This window comes from Sturnus vulgaris, chromosome 7, assembly GCF_052056855.1.
Source record: "Sturnus vulgaris isolate bStuVul1 chromosome 7, bStuVul1.hap1, whole genome shotgun sequence".
NCBI lineage: Eukaryota > Metazoa > Chordata > Aves > Passeriformes > Sturnidae > Sturnus > Sturnus vulgaris.
This window is the reverse complement of record NC_142249.1, coordinates 27,139,785-27,157,147: the sequence shown is the minus strand read 5'-3', so window position 1 is coordinate 27,157,147 and position 17,363 is coordinate 27,139,785. Positions and strand designations below refer to the sequence as shown.

The following is a 17,363-nucleotide window of genomic DNA, read 5'->3' as shown; positions in this document are numbered from 1 at the left end:
TTAACACATCAATGAGAAGGCAGTGTTTAAAAAAACACCACCACCACTGAAAACACCAGCAGGACTTGCTTTTATTAGTGCAATTCATAAGAAATTAGAACATTTAATGAGAAAATCATTAACCATGAAAAAAATGGACTGACTTAACTTGGGGAGCTTAAGTAGTTAGGCTTCAATTTAGTTTGTCAGCTACTGGTGAAATAAATAGAGAGTGAGCTGATTACCTCTGGCACAGTAGGCACTTTAGCACACTTTCTTGTGCTGTAGCTGCTGTTGGGCAGAACCATTATCTGCCTTCTTTTCTAGAAACTGTCAAAAACTAGGGGGGAATATCAAACATGCCTTGTTTCACACTATTCAGAGATGTTGTTCTTCAGATTCAGTTCAATTAGGCATTTTATAGAAAATAATGTAACAGCCAGAGCTGTGCATAGTCACAGTGAGCAGAGCAGAACACAGTACTTAAACGATGTCTCCTTCTTGGTGTGTTTACTTCTTGTTTCTTCCTGGCAAGTGATTTTCTTTGCTGATGCTTCCATAACTGAGATTTTTGAAGTGATGTCTGTGCTCATAACATCTAGAGCTGGGAATGGCAATAGATCGAGGGAAAGGTTCTGCTAATCCACTGACTGGTCTTTAACAGTACAAGAGCAGGACAGGCAAATGCTGTGACTTGGTCAGAAAGCTTTCCTGAATCTTGGCAACAATGTTAATCTCCCTTCATAGACGTCCTCTTTGAAGAATTCTAAGAATTTGTTCATTTTTTAAGCTGTTAAAACTTAAATCAGCCTGTGTTAAAGGGGTTAACTGATGTATATTTCAAGAGATCCTATTTTGTTCTTAACCCAAATCTTGGCTCTTGTTTTGAGAGAGGCAGGGCACTATCAACTCCCTATTCATTCTTTTCACAATGCTTCTGAGTTTATATATCACTGTTGTATCCTCCTCACGCTTGTTTTTTTCTCTGGCTGAGGTGTCTGCCAGAGGATAAAATTGGACCGTTCCTTAACTGTAAGTAAATGTGAAGAGAAAGTAAATTACACAAATCCAGCAGAAATTAGTTGGGATTTGCAGAGCTCTTGGCTCTGCAAACAGACAAGACATTTTCTCTTGTCTGTTTGCAGTGGTTTACAGCTACCTGCCTTTTAGGAGCTCAACAGTAAGGGTAAAACTGGAGCTCCCCTTCTTGTTGGTACAGATCTCACTGTTTACTTCTGCTCCTTTCTGTCAGGTACACACAGTTTATAATATCTATCATCATAAACATCTTTGCTCTGGTGTAAAATTATCAAACTACCTATACAAGAGTCAAGGCGTACTCTGATGTCAATAACAGCAAAGTCTTTTAACTGCAATCACCCTACACATGTTGGTTTGACATTATTATTATACCTTTCTCATAAATGTAATGCTTTTATTGAATTGCTTCAGTTGCAAAGGATGTTTATGGCATATGCTTGTGTTGTAGAACATTAACCTCCCTAAGCTTTAGGATCCCAAATTTTTATCAAACAGTTTAGGCCACTGCTTTTTTTCTTGGCTTTCAGGGGAAAGTACACCTTGGACATGCTTGAGGTTCTTCCTAGTATATCTGGCTTTTCCAGAGAGGCTGAAGTAATTGTTACTAGCTTACAATTATTAGCTTGCATAGCTTGAGGCAGTGGGGGTATGATTAACTAGATTAATTAGATGCCTGTGGAGTAGAAAAAGAGAGATAAAAGAAAAGTTGGGTTTTTCCTTGAAAGCGTTCATTCTTTTATTTATTTATCAATTTATTTCTCCTTGTCTTCCAGTGAGTCAGCAGTTGACAAACCGCATCGATCAGTTCTTGGAAAATAAAGGTTCACAGTACTACATGAAAGGGGTCGACTGTATCAGAGCTTTTAGAGAGGAGGCCATGAAGGTAATGTTAATGTGTGAATACTCTTTTTCAAATTAAAGCACGATAAGCCTATTTGCTTGATAATTTATTGCTGCAGCAAAAAGAATTTAACTTTCAATATGTTTCAAAGTTTAGAAATAGGGTTGCATTTTATGGGCGTTTTTATTGTTATTGGTTACTCTCTGGTATTACTTGCTGTTGCTTGTTTTTGCTTAAACATAAAACAGAAGGCCTATGACATGATGCTTGTGCTAGTTAAAAATGCAATCCTACAATTATCTTCTTCAACGAAGCTAGTTACAAGAAAATCTTTCTAGCTTTTGGAAAGGCACTTTTTGTGGCTCACCTTTCCTTAGAATTCATGGTTTTAATAGAACTAAAACTCAGATTCTGTAGAGACTTTTGTGTTCACCATGTTAAATGACTTAATGAAGAATTAAGCTTGCAGTGCTCTTTAGTAGTTTTACAGTTGCTGTCATTTTTTTTTTCAGCTGTCCAAGGTGCAGTGCTTTAATGAATTTATGCAAGCCCTGAAATCAAAGTTGGAAGATAAAGCCTTATCTGATTTCTGGGAGATCATGGTACAAGGTAGGATGGCATTTTAAAAATATTAGACAATTTCTAGTTGTATTATGCATTTATCCATTAAGTAAGAAAACTTCATTAGCAGTGGGGCACTCAGAGTAACCCTACTGCATTTTGATATGCTTCATTCCTGCAGCCTGTTCAAAACAAACAAACAAAAAAAAAACAGCTTTCATGTTGCAGCTTTCTTTCCTTTTCTGCACTAATGGTTTCATATTAGCAAGTCTTGTTGAAATGGTAAATTAATTGTAGAAGAAGAGACAAATTAAATGTTATGGGATAAGGAGAAGACGACACAATTTCAGCTGAATTTTAAAATAAATGGAAAAAACTCATGCAGTAGAGCTATAAAAAGATTCTTGCCGTTTACGCTTCCAAAAAGTCATAGATAGCCTTGAAATGTGTCACTGATCATTTTGTATTTAAGTAACCTGAAGGACAGAATATGTGGTAATATGACACCTACCTGTGATTAAACTGGGAGATACAAGGCAGTGCCATCCTAAAAGACATTCAGAGATTATACAAGTGATAAAGGAACATTTTCACAAATAGAAAATATAGTGTACTAAAAAAACTCTTTTACACCATACTCTTGTTTTTAATTGGAACCAATGCTAGGAAAATCTGTTAAATGCCCAGCTCTATCTCTTAAAAGTATGTGCTATAAAATGCAGTGTTGGGCTTTTGTATAGTACCATTCAAAGTGGCCAACTCCAGATGTGCTTGGTCCAACTTCCTTGAATTACAGGATGGCAATTTGTTTAGTAATGCAAAGAAACCAGCACAGGACAATGCTGACACTGTTATATTCAGTAGTGCTGTAGGGGACCTTCTGTGTATAAATTTGGAAAAAGAAACCAATAAACTTTGAAAGTAGCGAACTTGGATCTTTCAAAGCCATGAATAATTTTTAACTGGTATAAATCAGAGCTTTTGACAAACTGTAGTACCTTTTGGGGGAAAAAAATCAACCAAAGAAACAAATACAAAGAGAGATGATATTTTCATAGAGTATAGATTATCTTCCTTTGAGAACCTGATGAAATGAAATCTTGATGCTTTATGCATAACCTGGCTGCTGTCAGTAGGCAGCTGAAATTGCTTTTTACTTGATGCTAGCAAGGGCAGAAGTCCTGATTTCTCTCATTCTTGCCACATGACCTATCCCCTCTTTTTTACCAAATGTGGTGTGCATTGGGTCTTGCCTTGAGTGACTGCAGTCACCGAAAGAAGATGAATGTAAGTTAAGGAGTTAGTGGCTTAGAAGAAAGGCAGATCTGTTTGACAAATTCTTTTGTTTCATGAAACCCTGCCATGTGGTTCTGTGGGCACATGAAGGTGATAGTACACTTACACTGCTGCTGAAATTTTTATCAATCTCCTATTCTTTGCTCTCACACCCACAGCTGCTTATTCAGGCACAACAATTTGTATGGCCAAGAGATGAACTAGACTGGAAAAACTGTCGGAGAATTTTTTGAATTCTTTTTTGGGAGGCGTATGGGACATCACTGCACAGGGTGGTGCTGCTGGCACGACCAAGGAGCAAAGTGGGGCATGACCAGCACTTGGGTAGTCAGACTAAGTAATCACAGCACAAGTGTCTGAAGGCTAGGAGTTATTTTTTTTTCTGAGGACCTAAGAGCATGCTGTGAATGACTAGAAGTGTAATTTCTAATAGATTTTCAGCATTTCATCTGTGATCTATGATTTCAGTGTCTCATTAGTTTGATTGTCACAATATTAGCAATTTCCTAAATGGATACTTCCACAAGCTTATGAATATGCTCATTAATTTATTTTTATATCATATTTTATATCATAGTTTACTCATTAATGCAAGTCACATTTTCCTTTGAGTGATACTCTTTTTTTGTTGCTGGTGATGATGACACATCCAGAAGTTGGAATGTGGATCAGTTTTTTCACTTCTAACATTAGGTGCATTTTGGGAAGGCCTTCTAATGATATTTTTATGTTTGTTTTTTTTTTTCCAGACAGGATTTCTTTGATCACTAAAGATGAAGCAGAGGAAAGTTTGGTGACGAGTGAAGAGGCTGAGAAGGTACCGTTTTTTTAATGAGCATCTGTTTGTATAGAGTCCTTGCAGTGGAACTGAAGATTATCGTATGTGGATAAATCTTCAGCTGAATGAAATAAAATCTATATGAAGAAATAAGAATGTTCATTTGCCACACAATTGAAACTTTTGCATTTCAGAACAAAAATACCTTAGCATGTACTACAATGTTTTACTTAAATTGGTCTTTAAAAAGTAGTATGTATTGAAATTATCTGAAAATACCCTCTACAAAAAATAGGAACTTCAGCAACTCAGTGTAGTGGAACAGCAAAGTACTGTTTACATATATAAGATCACTGTTTGAACTTCACAGATAGAAATGTATTCTCACTGATAGCACAAGTTCAAAAATCCAATACTTTTTTTAAAAGCTTTTGTGAACTCCAGCAATTCAAGTTGTTGAGGCTAGTTTTCACCATATATGCAGTAATGCCAATATTTTCTCTTTATGCAGCTCTTGTGGTTTGGTGGACAATCAAATGTGATGCTAGGGGTATTATTGGTGACCATATTAGATCCTTTTGGAAATGGGAGTTCTGGACTATTTACAGGTATAATTTCTACAGATATGTAGCATTTTAGTCATGCTGAATGAAGGATGTCCCAGCTACAAAGGACAAAATTGTAACAGGCAGAATTGTGCCTTCTCTTTGGAAGGAAGCAGAATTCAGAGCTGCTGTCAGAAATTATTTTTATATGGATGGAGACGATAAGTTGGATGTTTTTGTATCAGGCTTCTAGTTTAGGAGGAAGGTCCTTGTATCACAGACCCCTCAAAGGTAAAACTGTGGCTAAAATCACCATTTTGCAGAGAAGTAGCTTTTATAAAAGATGCCACATTGATTTTTGCAACTTCCAGGCCTTCCGTTAGCAATAGCCAGAAGTAGGTAGAAGTAGGTTCTCTATGATTAGTTAATGAATATAAAAAGGTTGTATTTTAGAAACCGCTTTTTTCATGTGTAACAATTTACCTCAAGGTGAAAAAGGCACAGAAATGTCATAAAAATGAAAAAGCTAACAAACTAGGAGTCCAGAAAGCTGAGCACATGTGCAGGGTACAAATGATTGAGTATGATGATTTTTCTAGACATGAAGGACCTACTGGCTATTTATCATTACACATAAATGTATAGAGCAACTCTTCCCCTAGAAGTGGTTTTAAAGAGTATCAGTCTTTTTTATCTACTTCAAGTGCTATGAATTTACTTGGAAACTTACTAAGAAAATATTGTTCTTGGGAACTTTCTAGTCTGAAACTACCACTAATGCTCAAAAAATGTGCTAATGCTGTGTGAACCAGTGTTCCTTAAGGAAATCTACTAACCACAAAGACCTTGCAGCATGCCATTGTCTTCACTGTGAGCTTGTGGTGGCTAAAAAATTCTGTGCCTGCATAGGAATGCAGCACAAATGATAGAGTATCAAGGGCTGGATTCAGAGCTGCCAGGCTAAGCTGGAGCAAAGCATTTGTAGACTGACTGCAGATTTACATTTATGTTTACCATCATCCTACAATCACCATATATCACAATACAGGAAACTTTTGTGGCTGAAGGTGATTTTGTGATTGATTGAAGGTCATATAATAGCTATATCTTCCCATTAAATTGGGGAAATATGAGATACTGCATGAAATGAGTTTTGCAATAGAGTTCTCTAATATGGCAGTTACCTTAACTTCCACAGTAATTGGATTGCATCTCTTTGCTCTATAAGCAGTTGGCAATTCCAGATGTTCACTAGATAGCCACCTCCCCACACACTGTCCAAATCCAAACCCAGAACCCTAATTCCCATTGTCTCTTAAGGGCTCATATGACTTTTTCATTAAGAAACTGCTCGACTCATATTTTTGGATTAAGATCTGCAGGGATAGAATATTTTGATATTGTGGGGCTGGTATAAAATCTAGTCCTCTTTGGTCCAATTAAATCCTGCCACAGCTTTCCTGTGTGATACAAACCCAGCATTTTCCTAGGTCTACAGCAGATTGCAAAAGTGATTTGTTTACTGTACTGAAGGTGATACCCTTCACATAAGGGTTATATTGGATTTTTTCAAATATCTCCCAACAGAGTAAGATGCAAGTTTTCTTCACCTCAGTACAGGTCATATACAAACCTGTAGGTCATGGGGTTGTCTGTCATTGTCGTCTTTTGTGACACAGAAGCCCTTTCTCTTACATGCTGTTTACTAGCTGCTAGTAGTTTCAGGACTGTTTTGTCTGTAAGATTACAGGTTTTATAGGGTTGCTGTCTGCAGGAAAAAAGGAAGACTTACCAGGCTGCTTGTTAGACAGGTCAAACTTTCCATTTTCTTTTTGCTTGAGGTAGGTTATGCATGCCTATTTTCCTATCACTGTGAAAAATGGGTTTTTTTCCACTGTAATAGTGGAGTTACTCTTTTTAGAGCATGGGGATGGTAGGTTAAAAGAGCAGGAATGTCAAGTGTTTTTTCTGGTTGCTTTGGGGAAGATAATGGATTTCAGCACAGCTATTATATGTAATTTGCTTTTGCATAAATGTAAAACAGGTTTTCAGAAAAAAACCCCACCTTTGGATGTTCAGCATTTGATGGAAACTTCAGGTTTCAATTTACTCCAGATCTTCATTGTACATTTTTCTAGCTTTTAGCTTCCTTTGCATAATTTAGCATGAGAAAGCCGATTGTAAAAATTTTGAAAAATGTGCTACTTCAGAAATATCATTTGACTCTCAATTAAATGTGAAAAAAGGAAATTTGATCTGGCACAAAAAGCCTTTCAGAGCTGACAAAAGTCATTAGCTTTTAGTTTCATAGTGTGTGCTTTATATTACTACTAGATTAAGAACTCTTCCAACAAAAAAGATACACAGACATACGGCATCCTGAAATTCTAATTCCTTCTGGCCCTGTCACATTTCTTGCCTTTTTTTTTTTTTTAAGCTACAGAATCTTTATCATAGGTTGAACTCAGGATGTTAGAGCATGAATGTTGTCTGTGGAGTGAGATTTCTGTATTCCTCTGGGATGTTGCTGCTTGGGATGTAGGAAAGGTCTGACCTTTGATCAGTGGGAGAATGGGGCAGAGGTTGCCTATATCCTCTGTCTTTGGTGTTACCCAAACATGGTGTATTTGCTTTTCATCCTAGAGTATGCAGCAGGGAAGTCACAGAGTTTTAGCCCATGTCTGAAGCTGTCACTAGAGTTCTAGAGAAGGATCAGAATATTTTATTTATTTAAAATAATGTTTAAGCTTTTCACACTACAAATGTATGGTCTCAGAGATTGGTGATGTTAATAGGGATCCCGTGGCCTCTTACACAACCTCTCTGGCTCATACAGTTGAAGTCCCCAGCTGAACAGCAGCTCCCTTTTAGGAGCATAAAAGAGTTATCTAAGCAGGTATTTATAGCTTGTTTAATGTGGCTATTTTCTACTTAGCTGTTCTCTTCCTTCATCTGGAGTTAAAGTGAAGCTGTTTCTGACTTAAGGATGACAGGACTCCAAGTCTGGGAATGTGGCTTTTCCTCCTTAGCTTCACATCTATGTTTTCTTGGGGGGCTGGATTGTTTCTGGCTCTGTATACTTGTTCTGGTGCATTTTAATAAGAAAAAAAAAAAGATACTATATTAAAGATATTGGTAAAAAGGTAGTAACTAAGACTTGTAGACAACTGGATGCTTTTTAAAGTAAGAGTTAAGTATTGCCATTTTTTCCCTACCATTTTAGTTTGGGGTTTTTTAGGCTAAGTGAAAAATCTGTGAAATAATTTGAAGATGGTTGTACTCCAGATATTGTCTGTATGTTTGATTTCAGCTTTTATAGTATCTGAGCAATTTACCTTTCTTTTCTGTTTATGAATGTCATGCTTTAAGTGAAGGGCATATGGTGAGTTGTATCAGCAGCTATGGCAATGTAATTTTACATAATGAATTTTCTATTTTTAAAACTGGCATTCTAACCGTCTTGCCTGTTAAAGGGTTTGATTTTTTTAAAATTCATATCTTTGTTCATTTGGTAAATGTTAATTGAATTAAATGGGGAAGCTTATAAATTCAACACAGAACTAGAATTCCGTGTGTAGGACATCTCAAAGAAGCCATTGGTCACCCTCATGTATGTACTCATATCATTGGGGTACTTTGTTATCCCTGAGCATTTTGTAGCTACACACAATATTTTTTAAGAACAAAAACCTGGTCAAACTGAAGGAAATAAAATTTCTATCTAATCCAGAATCCCATGTCTGACAGTGGAGTAAAAGGAATGGATAGAGTAAAATGTATATGGCTGCAGCCACTTATGTCTCAAAAACTTTTTGTGTCTGACGTAGTTTCTGTGGACTTAATAGACTTCAAATGATTTCTCTTCTATGCATCTTCCTTATCTCCCTCTGAGTCTAGGGAATAATATTTTCAGTATCCTTATCACAGGATGTTCTATAGCCTAACCATGTGTTGTCTCAAGAACCATATTCTTTTGTCTGGTGTTTGACACACTTTACCATAAAATCCTTTAAAAGTGAGTCTTACAAAGTTTTTTGTAGTTTAAGATGGTTTTAGAGGGTGGAAACCAGAAAAAACTTCCTTTCTGATTTTTAATTACAGGTTGGTTTGTTTTGATACGCAGAGACATTCTGTTAATTTAACATTAAAGGCTCTCAGTTTTGTCAGTATCACATAAATACATTTTTATTTTTAGTTCTTGGCTCCAAAAGAAAAGAAAAATGAAACTCTGCCTCCTACAGATGAAGGTGGTGATGTTGATGATCTGGTGAGTACCATAAAGATATGGTGTGGCTTTAGAATTAAGCTCCAAGTGAAAGGTGCAATGAGAGAGCCAAATGCTACTTAAAGCAGTAGATATTAGAGTGAATGACTTAGAAAACACCTAAGGGGTTGAATCAGAAAAGCCACGTGAAATTAATTACTTGCTATTTTAAAACTTAGCCAGGTGTGTAATTTCATGATGGCAAATACTATGTGATGTAGTAACATAGGTGTTTACAGGGGTGAAATGTGTCCTCTAATGTTTTTCAAAAGAGCCAATGAGCCACTCATTTAATAGCGGATTGGTATAATTTACTATAATAGCATTTTAAAAAGTTTGTAGATCTTGAACAGCTAGTTATGTGGGTTGAAAACTGAAAAATATTTTTAAAATATGTTTTAATCTTTTGAATTAAACTTCTGTATATAGGATTGCTGAAATTCAAGGATACCAGGTTTTTTAATAAATATTTCAGCCATCTTTTACAGGCTGACTCATTACAAATCTGTCTCCAAGGCTTAAACTGATGGTGTAGATGGTTTTAAAGAAGCTTCAATAACAGACAGATTTCTACATTTGGACAGTATTTTTAAAAATCTATAAATTGCACATATGATTATGTGAAGATGAGATTTTTAGGTTTGTTTTTGTACTTTATAGAAGATTAGTACTGAATTCTGTGCAATGCATTTATGTTACATGATAAGGATTTCCAAATTTGCTTGGTTTTCTCAGCACTAAGCACATGCAAGAAATTAACTCCAGTGCTGTTTCTTTCAAATCTGTTTCTTCTGTTTGCAGCTCGACATGATGTGACCGGGATAAATAGCAACTATACAAACAAAGTTTTGGAAGAGATGTCTCTGTGAGGTGGGGCACAAAAAAAGATGCTAATGAGAAGACAGTACATCCATCTTTATTTTCTCAAATGAGAACAGAAATCCCAAAAACGTTCTCACCTGGTATAAATGTCATCGGACTTTCAAAACTAAGAACAGAAGATTGAAATTGTCTGAAGTACCTGGGAAGTAATGATACCTTTAAGACACCTTTTTTTTTCCCCTTTAGAAAACTGAATTTAGCTTGTCCTTTGCATTGCTTTTAGCTAAACACTACTAAATTTAATGAGAATCTGCTCGGGTGCTTGGAATTCATGTTATGTTGCCTGGGAAGGAAGACAGAAATGTAACAGCAAGGTTACCAGGTAATACTGAATATTTAGTGGAGGTAACCCTTTGGGTTTATTATTACAGAAGGAAAAAAGTCTCTATTTTCATGCTTTAAAAAAACCAACAAACTCAAAACCAATAAACCATAAACAAGATAGAGCAAAAAAACTTAAACCCAACAAAGCACCATGCAAACCACTGCAGAGGCTTTTGGGAAAAAATTCTAGGCCAGGATCTCACAAGTTACTAGTTTGAAATACACAACAGAATCTGAAGCACACAGCAGAGCCAGATATGCTGATTTTGCCACACTGTCCTCAGATCAGTAATTATGGTCATCTCTGTACTACAGATTCTCTATCCTGTCCGCTCAGCAGCAGCCCAAGGTCTCTGTCCCTTTCTGTTAAACGTTTTCCTGTTTCGTGCACTGGGATTTTTTTATTTTTTTAGACTTCTAACCAGTGTGGTTACTGTAGATGTTCCTGGTGCTAAAAGGAAGGATAAATCAGTTCTGTGTCCATTTCATACACTGCTGAGAACTGCTAACCCAGAGCAGAAGAATCCCTCAAAGCTGTACACTGACAGCTGCGATACGTAAGTGATAATAGTTAATACTGGCAACCAGGGTGGAGTAATGTCTGCACAGAGCAATCCAAACTAGTCAAATACTGCTTAGAAAGAGACATTCAAGTCTGATTGCAGAGCTGAAGAGACACTAATGACACCTTTACATATGCTTGTCTGTTACAACCAGAGTAATTCCTTTAAAAGCTGTTCTTTCATTATTATAAATGTATAAATATGCTGTGCAAAATGGTATTAACATCAAAAAAAGGAAAAATCATGATCTGTAGTTGCAAAATGTTGTGGAATATTTGCACTACATACTGGCCAACACCTCCTGTGTGGGAAATAGCAATTTTTCCCCTACTTCCTTACACAGCAACCTACCCTCTCCTGTCTTGCATCGTGTCCTGACTGAGTTGAAAGCATTTCTCAAATGCAGATGGCAGGGTGATTTTTGTGATTTTTGCAGACCTTTATAGTTTTTGTATCACCAGAAGATATTTTTCTCCATTGTAAATATGAATTATTTGATCAGTGTTTTAAAGGCCAGTATATGGAATATACTGGGTGGCGGTTTCTTGTACACTTTACAGTTTTGTTTAATAAAAATATTTTAAAGGTCGGGTTTTGTCTTCTGAGCCATGTTTGCTAAAATCAGTTGACTACTTATGCAGTACCTAAAGGAAACTATCAAAATCCTCTTTTCTGGGCCTACAATACAAACATTGAATATCAAAATCCCTCCATAGAAGCAGTATGTACTTATTCTATTCTATTCTTTCCAAACTCTGAACTTTACAACACCTCAGTAAAGTAGTTTTAACTACAGATGACTAAGATGAGAAAATCTCGGTCAAGACCGCATGGAATATAGAACCTGGTGACCAGAATATGGAGTTACTTTGTTTCTTTTGATTTAGTTTGCCGTATTTCTAGAGTGTATTGCTTCTGTCAAGGAATATACATTTAGTTCATGGAGAAGAATTGCTGCACAGATCTTCCTGCTATCTGTACAGCACAGTATGTACAGGTAGGCTCAGCGTGGTGATTGAGTTGCTGGTACTGAGAAGAAGAATGAGAATTTATGACTCAAAATAAATAAAAGTGAATTCTTGGAAGGCAAGAAAAGCATCTTTCATTCTGCCCAGCCTTCCGAGTTCAATCTGTAGAAGCTTCTGATCTTAGTGAGGGTCTGTCACATCAGCAGCCTGGTTTTACATTTGTTCTTTGGCAAAGGACCAGCTTTGAGGTTCTCATTCAATGACTGGAAGAGATCTTACATTTAGTTTAAGCTCACATTTTCAGTTACAAAGTCTGACTTAGTGTTTGACACTAGTCAAACTAACACTGACAAAGTGTTCTAGTAGGTCTGACTCACTGTTTACATTGAGAATTCTCATTTTTAATTGCCACACTGACCAGTCCTCAGAAGCAGTAGAGCAGTTAGTTGTCCACTTCAAAAGCAGCTATAAAGCAAACATAAAGTGCATTTGTTTTCCTGAAAGCAGCAGAACATTCCTTGTCATGTACTTTATAGGCAGAGAAATTATCAGAGTCTACAGAAAAGAAGACTGATTTTTGTTATATGTTACTGGTTTATTTTCTCTTTCCCCCTGGAAATAATGCCTCTCTGGAAAGCTCTTTGAATGTTAATGGTATGGGGCAGTAACCTCAGTAAGCCTTGTTTACCATGAGATCAAAGCTTATGATTGTTGTGTATGTGTTTCTGTTAATCTGCTGCTCATTGGGGAGAATCAGCCTTGATGGAGGGGCAGTGATTTCAGCACTAGGTTTGAAAAGTTTTTTGTGGAAGTTAATGCTGGGAAGAGGTGAAAGAGAAAGGAATTATGAGTTCAGCTTGAGGGGAGTTTCTCCCCTCTTGATCTTGCCCATCAGCTGAGAGTTCCATCCAAGAGCCTAGCCATTGTGTCATATCAGCCTAGTCTGCAGGTCCTCTTCTTTCTTCTCTTCCTTCATTAGAAGAGGGGTGTGGACTAAAAAAAATATTTTGCAGTGTGGACTGTGGGAGGTGGAGAATATCCAAAGCTATTATACCAGAAAGTGAAAGTAATACGTGAAGGACCTGGGACCATAGCATGGAACTGAGACTACTCCACAGAAAAGGATGAAATAATGGGTTTGGGAGTCATAGAGGAAGTGTAGGACTCTTCTGGTTACAATATACTGTGAATCTGTAAGTATCTAGGCTATATCAATTCTGCACAAAGCTTTTTCTTCTGTCACTGAGTAGTGGGGTCTGCTACCTGTTATGGAGTTCTCAAGTTTGGTCTCATTCCTTTTTGTACTCAGAAACCAAATTTCTCCTCTTGGACAGTTGTCAATATGCCACAGTAATAAAAGATGACTTCTAGTCATCTTGCATAGTTGAAGACTTGTGATTTGTGTGATACTAATCAGGTTGAAATGAATGTCAGGTCAACAGTATGATGTCAACATGCTTAGAGAATTCTAAAAGCAAGGCTTCATCTCTGTCCTTAGAATGTGGCACAGAAGTATTACACATACCATCAAAACACTTCTAACGTGAAGAGACCTATTCTGCTGCTCTGTGGTCTCTTAGTTGCCAGGATGGATTTACATCTTGCTAACTTTCCTGGTATTTGGATTTTGACAGAATTATCTGTTTCATGTTGGAGCAGGATCTTTGGAAGTAGAAAATGAGGAAGGAAATCAGTTATCTCAGTGAATTCTTGTGAATATCTTATGAATTCTACAGACACAGGCCATTTTAATATTCTGCATTTGCACATGATAAAAGGCAAGGGAGGAATTCCTTTGTGATCTCAGTAGGGTTGGGGATAATCTGGGAAGAACAGTTTTGACTTGCATGTTGCTGAACTGGCAAATACACTGGTAGATGCTGCTGTGCTTGTAAGGATGGGTTTGGATTTGTTCAGCCTCAGCCCTGTCAGTGTGAAATAAGCAGTTAACTTTAGCTGTTGGTTTGTGACAGTGGAAAACTCATTTCTACTAAATTTTCAGCTTTGCTTCCTTTCCCTATCTATCTTCATTCTTCTCTTGGTACCATTACAGTAATGGAGCGCAGTGCTGGGTGACTTACAAATGTCAGATGTAGGAAACCTGCAACTTTTCTTATGTCTCTTTTGAGATGTGGGTTACAAAGATTTTTTTTTAAACTCAAAATGTTCTCAGTGCTAGCAGGGGACTCAAGGCCCACCCAGCCTTTTGTTCCCAAATTCTTTGAAGAACTACCACATAGAAAAAACAGTTCTTTCAGCAAGCCCTCACCACTTAAAGGTGCTGGTAAAAGAAGGCACCATTGACTTCTGCAAGAGTTGACTTGCCCTTCTGGGAGGTGGAGTTTGTGTATAGCATTTCTCTGCACTGTTTTGAAGGCAGCTCTAGAAGGAGTTCTCTACCATTTTGGACTCTTCTTTTCTTGTGAGTACTGAACCTGAAAATTTTAGAGGAATAGATTACCACATAATTAAAGAAAATAAATGAGACCAGAATAGGTGAAATTTTCTTTTGTAATACTGTCATAATCTGATATGAAGGACTAAAATAGACTTATTAAAAAAGGCAAGGTTGTGATTTTTAGCCTCTCTTACTTTTCCCAAAGGATCAAAAACCACATTGAACTCTGCATAAAAAAATGGCAGAGGCAGAGATATTCTTTAAGAAAATTACTTGGAAAACATTTGAACAAAGCTTAGCTTAAAGTTTGATCATATTTTTCCATGCAGCAAGTTTTGGTAAGCAGAAAGATTAGTGTCCCTCTATAGCTTCCCTCTTCTACTGTTTGGGAATAGTGCTTGCATTTATGAAAATAAGAGAACCAAACAGGAACTAGAAAATGTCTCAATTTTGTTTTTACAAACCAGGCATAATTTTGGTGCATCTGTGAGATGAGTGCCTTAAAATAGACTCTTTGCTCATCTGACTCTGCACATACTGTACTTTAGTGACTTAAGCTGGATAGAATTTAATCTACTTCTTCCCAATAAACTTAGTGAAGACAGCATGACTAAGACATAAAATTAATTCTGTTCCCTCTGATGCCTCCCCAGTACAAGTCTCAACGGTTGACCATCAAAAGCACCTCTTTTGCCAGCAACTTGCAATACTTACAGTACTTTTTGCTGTTACCAAATAATTAATTATCCCCCAGCAGTAAAAAGTACTCAGATTTGGTCACACATGTATATATATATACTGGTGTATTAATTCTTAGGACCCCTCCAGCCACTCAAGTCAGCTGTATGAACTGCTATGAAAGTTTGAGGAGTCTTTAATGGAATTAGTAGGTTGACCATAGAAATATATTCACTGTTGCTTTAAATAAATCAAAGGATTATTTTTCTTCATGGTCTTACTGAGTTCCAACGCAGTCTCATCCTTTCTTCCCATTTTAATAGGCTGTAATAACTGTCATTTTCTTTTCCTCCAGAAGGGAGTGGATCTTGCAGCTTTCAAGATATTAACAGAAAACAGAAATACCTCCAATGTAGGATATAACTAGAAACATTTTCTGTCTGCTGTCTGAGACAATGCATAAGGGGAGCACAAGCCCCTGAGGAGACCAACTGTGGTGCAGATATTTTTGCCTGAAGCATGTGGATCAGACATAATGCTAGGAAAAGAAAGGTAAAATAGCTGTTAGTACCTGATTGTTGGAGTTTTATATGACTGGAATGTATCAGAATGCCTTCTCCAGCCTGCTAATGCAAGTAGTCAAATGACAAATGTTCTCTCCCTGTGGAGTGAGTACATCCAGTACAGTGTGAAGAAATGGCCCCTTATGTGGACTTTTCACAAGAGTTACAGGAGCTCTATCAGAATGCTTATGGACCCTTTACTTACTGAAAAAGGAGGGAGTGGGGTGGAGAGAACTTTTTTCCTTTGGTCTCAAGCAGGCCAGCATTGAAGGCCCTGATCTGAATGGGTGAGAGCCAGCCAAGAGCATTTTCCTGTGATGCCTTAATACTGTGCGTGTGAGTCCTGTGTGAATTTGATCTCCCAGTCCACATTTGCCTGAATTCATTGTCCTGAATGTTGAAAAGCTGTCATTTCTCTGCCTGCAAAGGATAAAAAATGGCTCAGCAAAGGCGAGTTGAGAAATCATATGATCTTTGTCTAGGGATTGTGATGTAGATTCCTCCCTATTACTCCTTGGGAACTTTCAGTAGTTACCACCTGTAGGATCTCTACATTTCAGTTTAGCACTAACGTTAGAAGGCTGAATACTCTCCAGGAAGAGCACAGCATAAATTATAGTAATCCACCTTCCACAGAGCTGTGCTGGGTAGTGTACAAATTTGTATGTCATCTGAATCCCACCTTTAACTAATATCTGATCTTCTAGCAGCTCAACTTGCTGATTCACTTCATTTTCTTGGGCAAGCTGGGGTAATTTATCAAAGATAACATCAGCCAGCAAGTATATCCTTTTTCTCCCTGAGTAAGAGGAATAAAGATTTTGGGAAGGAAAGTGGGTTTGGTGATAAGAAAATTGCATATGTTTAATGAACTTGCTTTTGTTTTATGTGCTATCACTTAAAGTACCAGGACTATCAGTCTGTTTTGTAGCTATTAAGCCATTGCTTGATAGCAACAGTGATATTATCTTTGGATAATGCACTTACTGCAGAAATGCCTTGAAGAGGCAGAGATAGGGAAGGTTTCTGTCTTTATTCCTTTTGCTGGCTAACAAACAAGGAAAACTTGTGGCACCTGCGCTTACAGGGACAATATGCATAGCTAAGCTGAGTGGGCTTGCTGCATGTTATTTGTAAGGGGTTTGTGACTTTGTCACAAGGGGTGGCTCAAAACTCTGTGAGATGTGGTGGTCAGGCTTCTTGGAAGGTAAAGGAGGTACTCCAGAAGAGGTGAGTTCTATAGCAGGTGAATCCTCAATGATTCCATCTAAATCAGCCTGTAAATTAAACAGTCAGAGAAACAGGCTGTGTCCTCCATAACTGCATTAAAATTTTCTCGTTTTATTTTCTAAGAATGTAAGAGAGTTAATATGGTTCACTAGTTGAACACAGCCACAGTAGGGTTTTATTCCTAGTTCTGTTGAAGGATCATTAGGAGCCATTTATTCACAATTTCATAGAATATCCTGAGTTGGGAGGGGCACAAAAATCAAGTCCGACTTTTAAGTGAATGGCCCATACAGGCATTGAACCCACAAGATTGGTGTTGTTAGCACCATGCTCTGACCAAAAATCTCTCTGCCTGTTGATTATTCTCCCACTGCAATTGGGGAAAGTTTTTTTACTTGTGATGTCTCCCAGAGAAGGCAGATAAAAGACTTTTGATGGATTTTGGTTGGATG

At 37.3% G+C, this 17,363-nt stretch overlaps 1 protein-coding gene across 1 annotated transcript in view; it reads left to right on the top strand.

Moving 5' to 3' along the window:
- XRCC5 (X-ray repair cross complementing 5) overlaps positions 1–11,663 on the top strand; it is a 49,582-nt gene extending 37,919 nt beyond the window's left edge. Inside the window, exons 17-21 of the mRNA XM_014889749.2 lie at positions 1,794–1,903; positions 2,374–2,470; positions 4,468–4,535; positions 9,237–9,308; positions 10,107–11,663. Coding sequence (XP_014745235.2) covers positions 1,794–1,903; positions 2,374–2,470; positions 4,468–4,535; positions 9,237–9,308; positions 10,107–10,121 — 362 coding nt within the window. The 3' untranslated portion in view covers positions 10,122–11,663. The remainder of the gene's footprint in view (positions 1–1,793; positions 1,904–2,373; positions 2,471–4,467; positions 4,536–9,236; positions 9,309–10,106) is intronic.
- Positions 11,664–17,363: the final 5,700 nt, after the last annotated feature.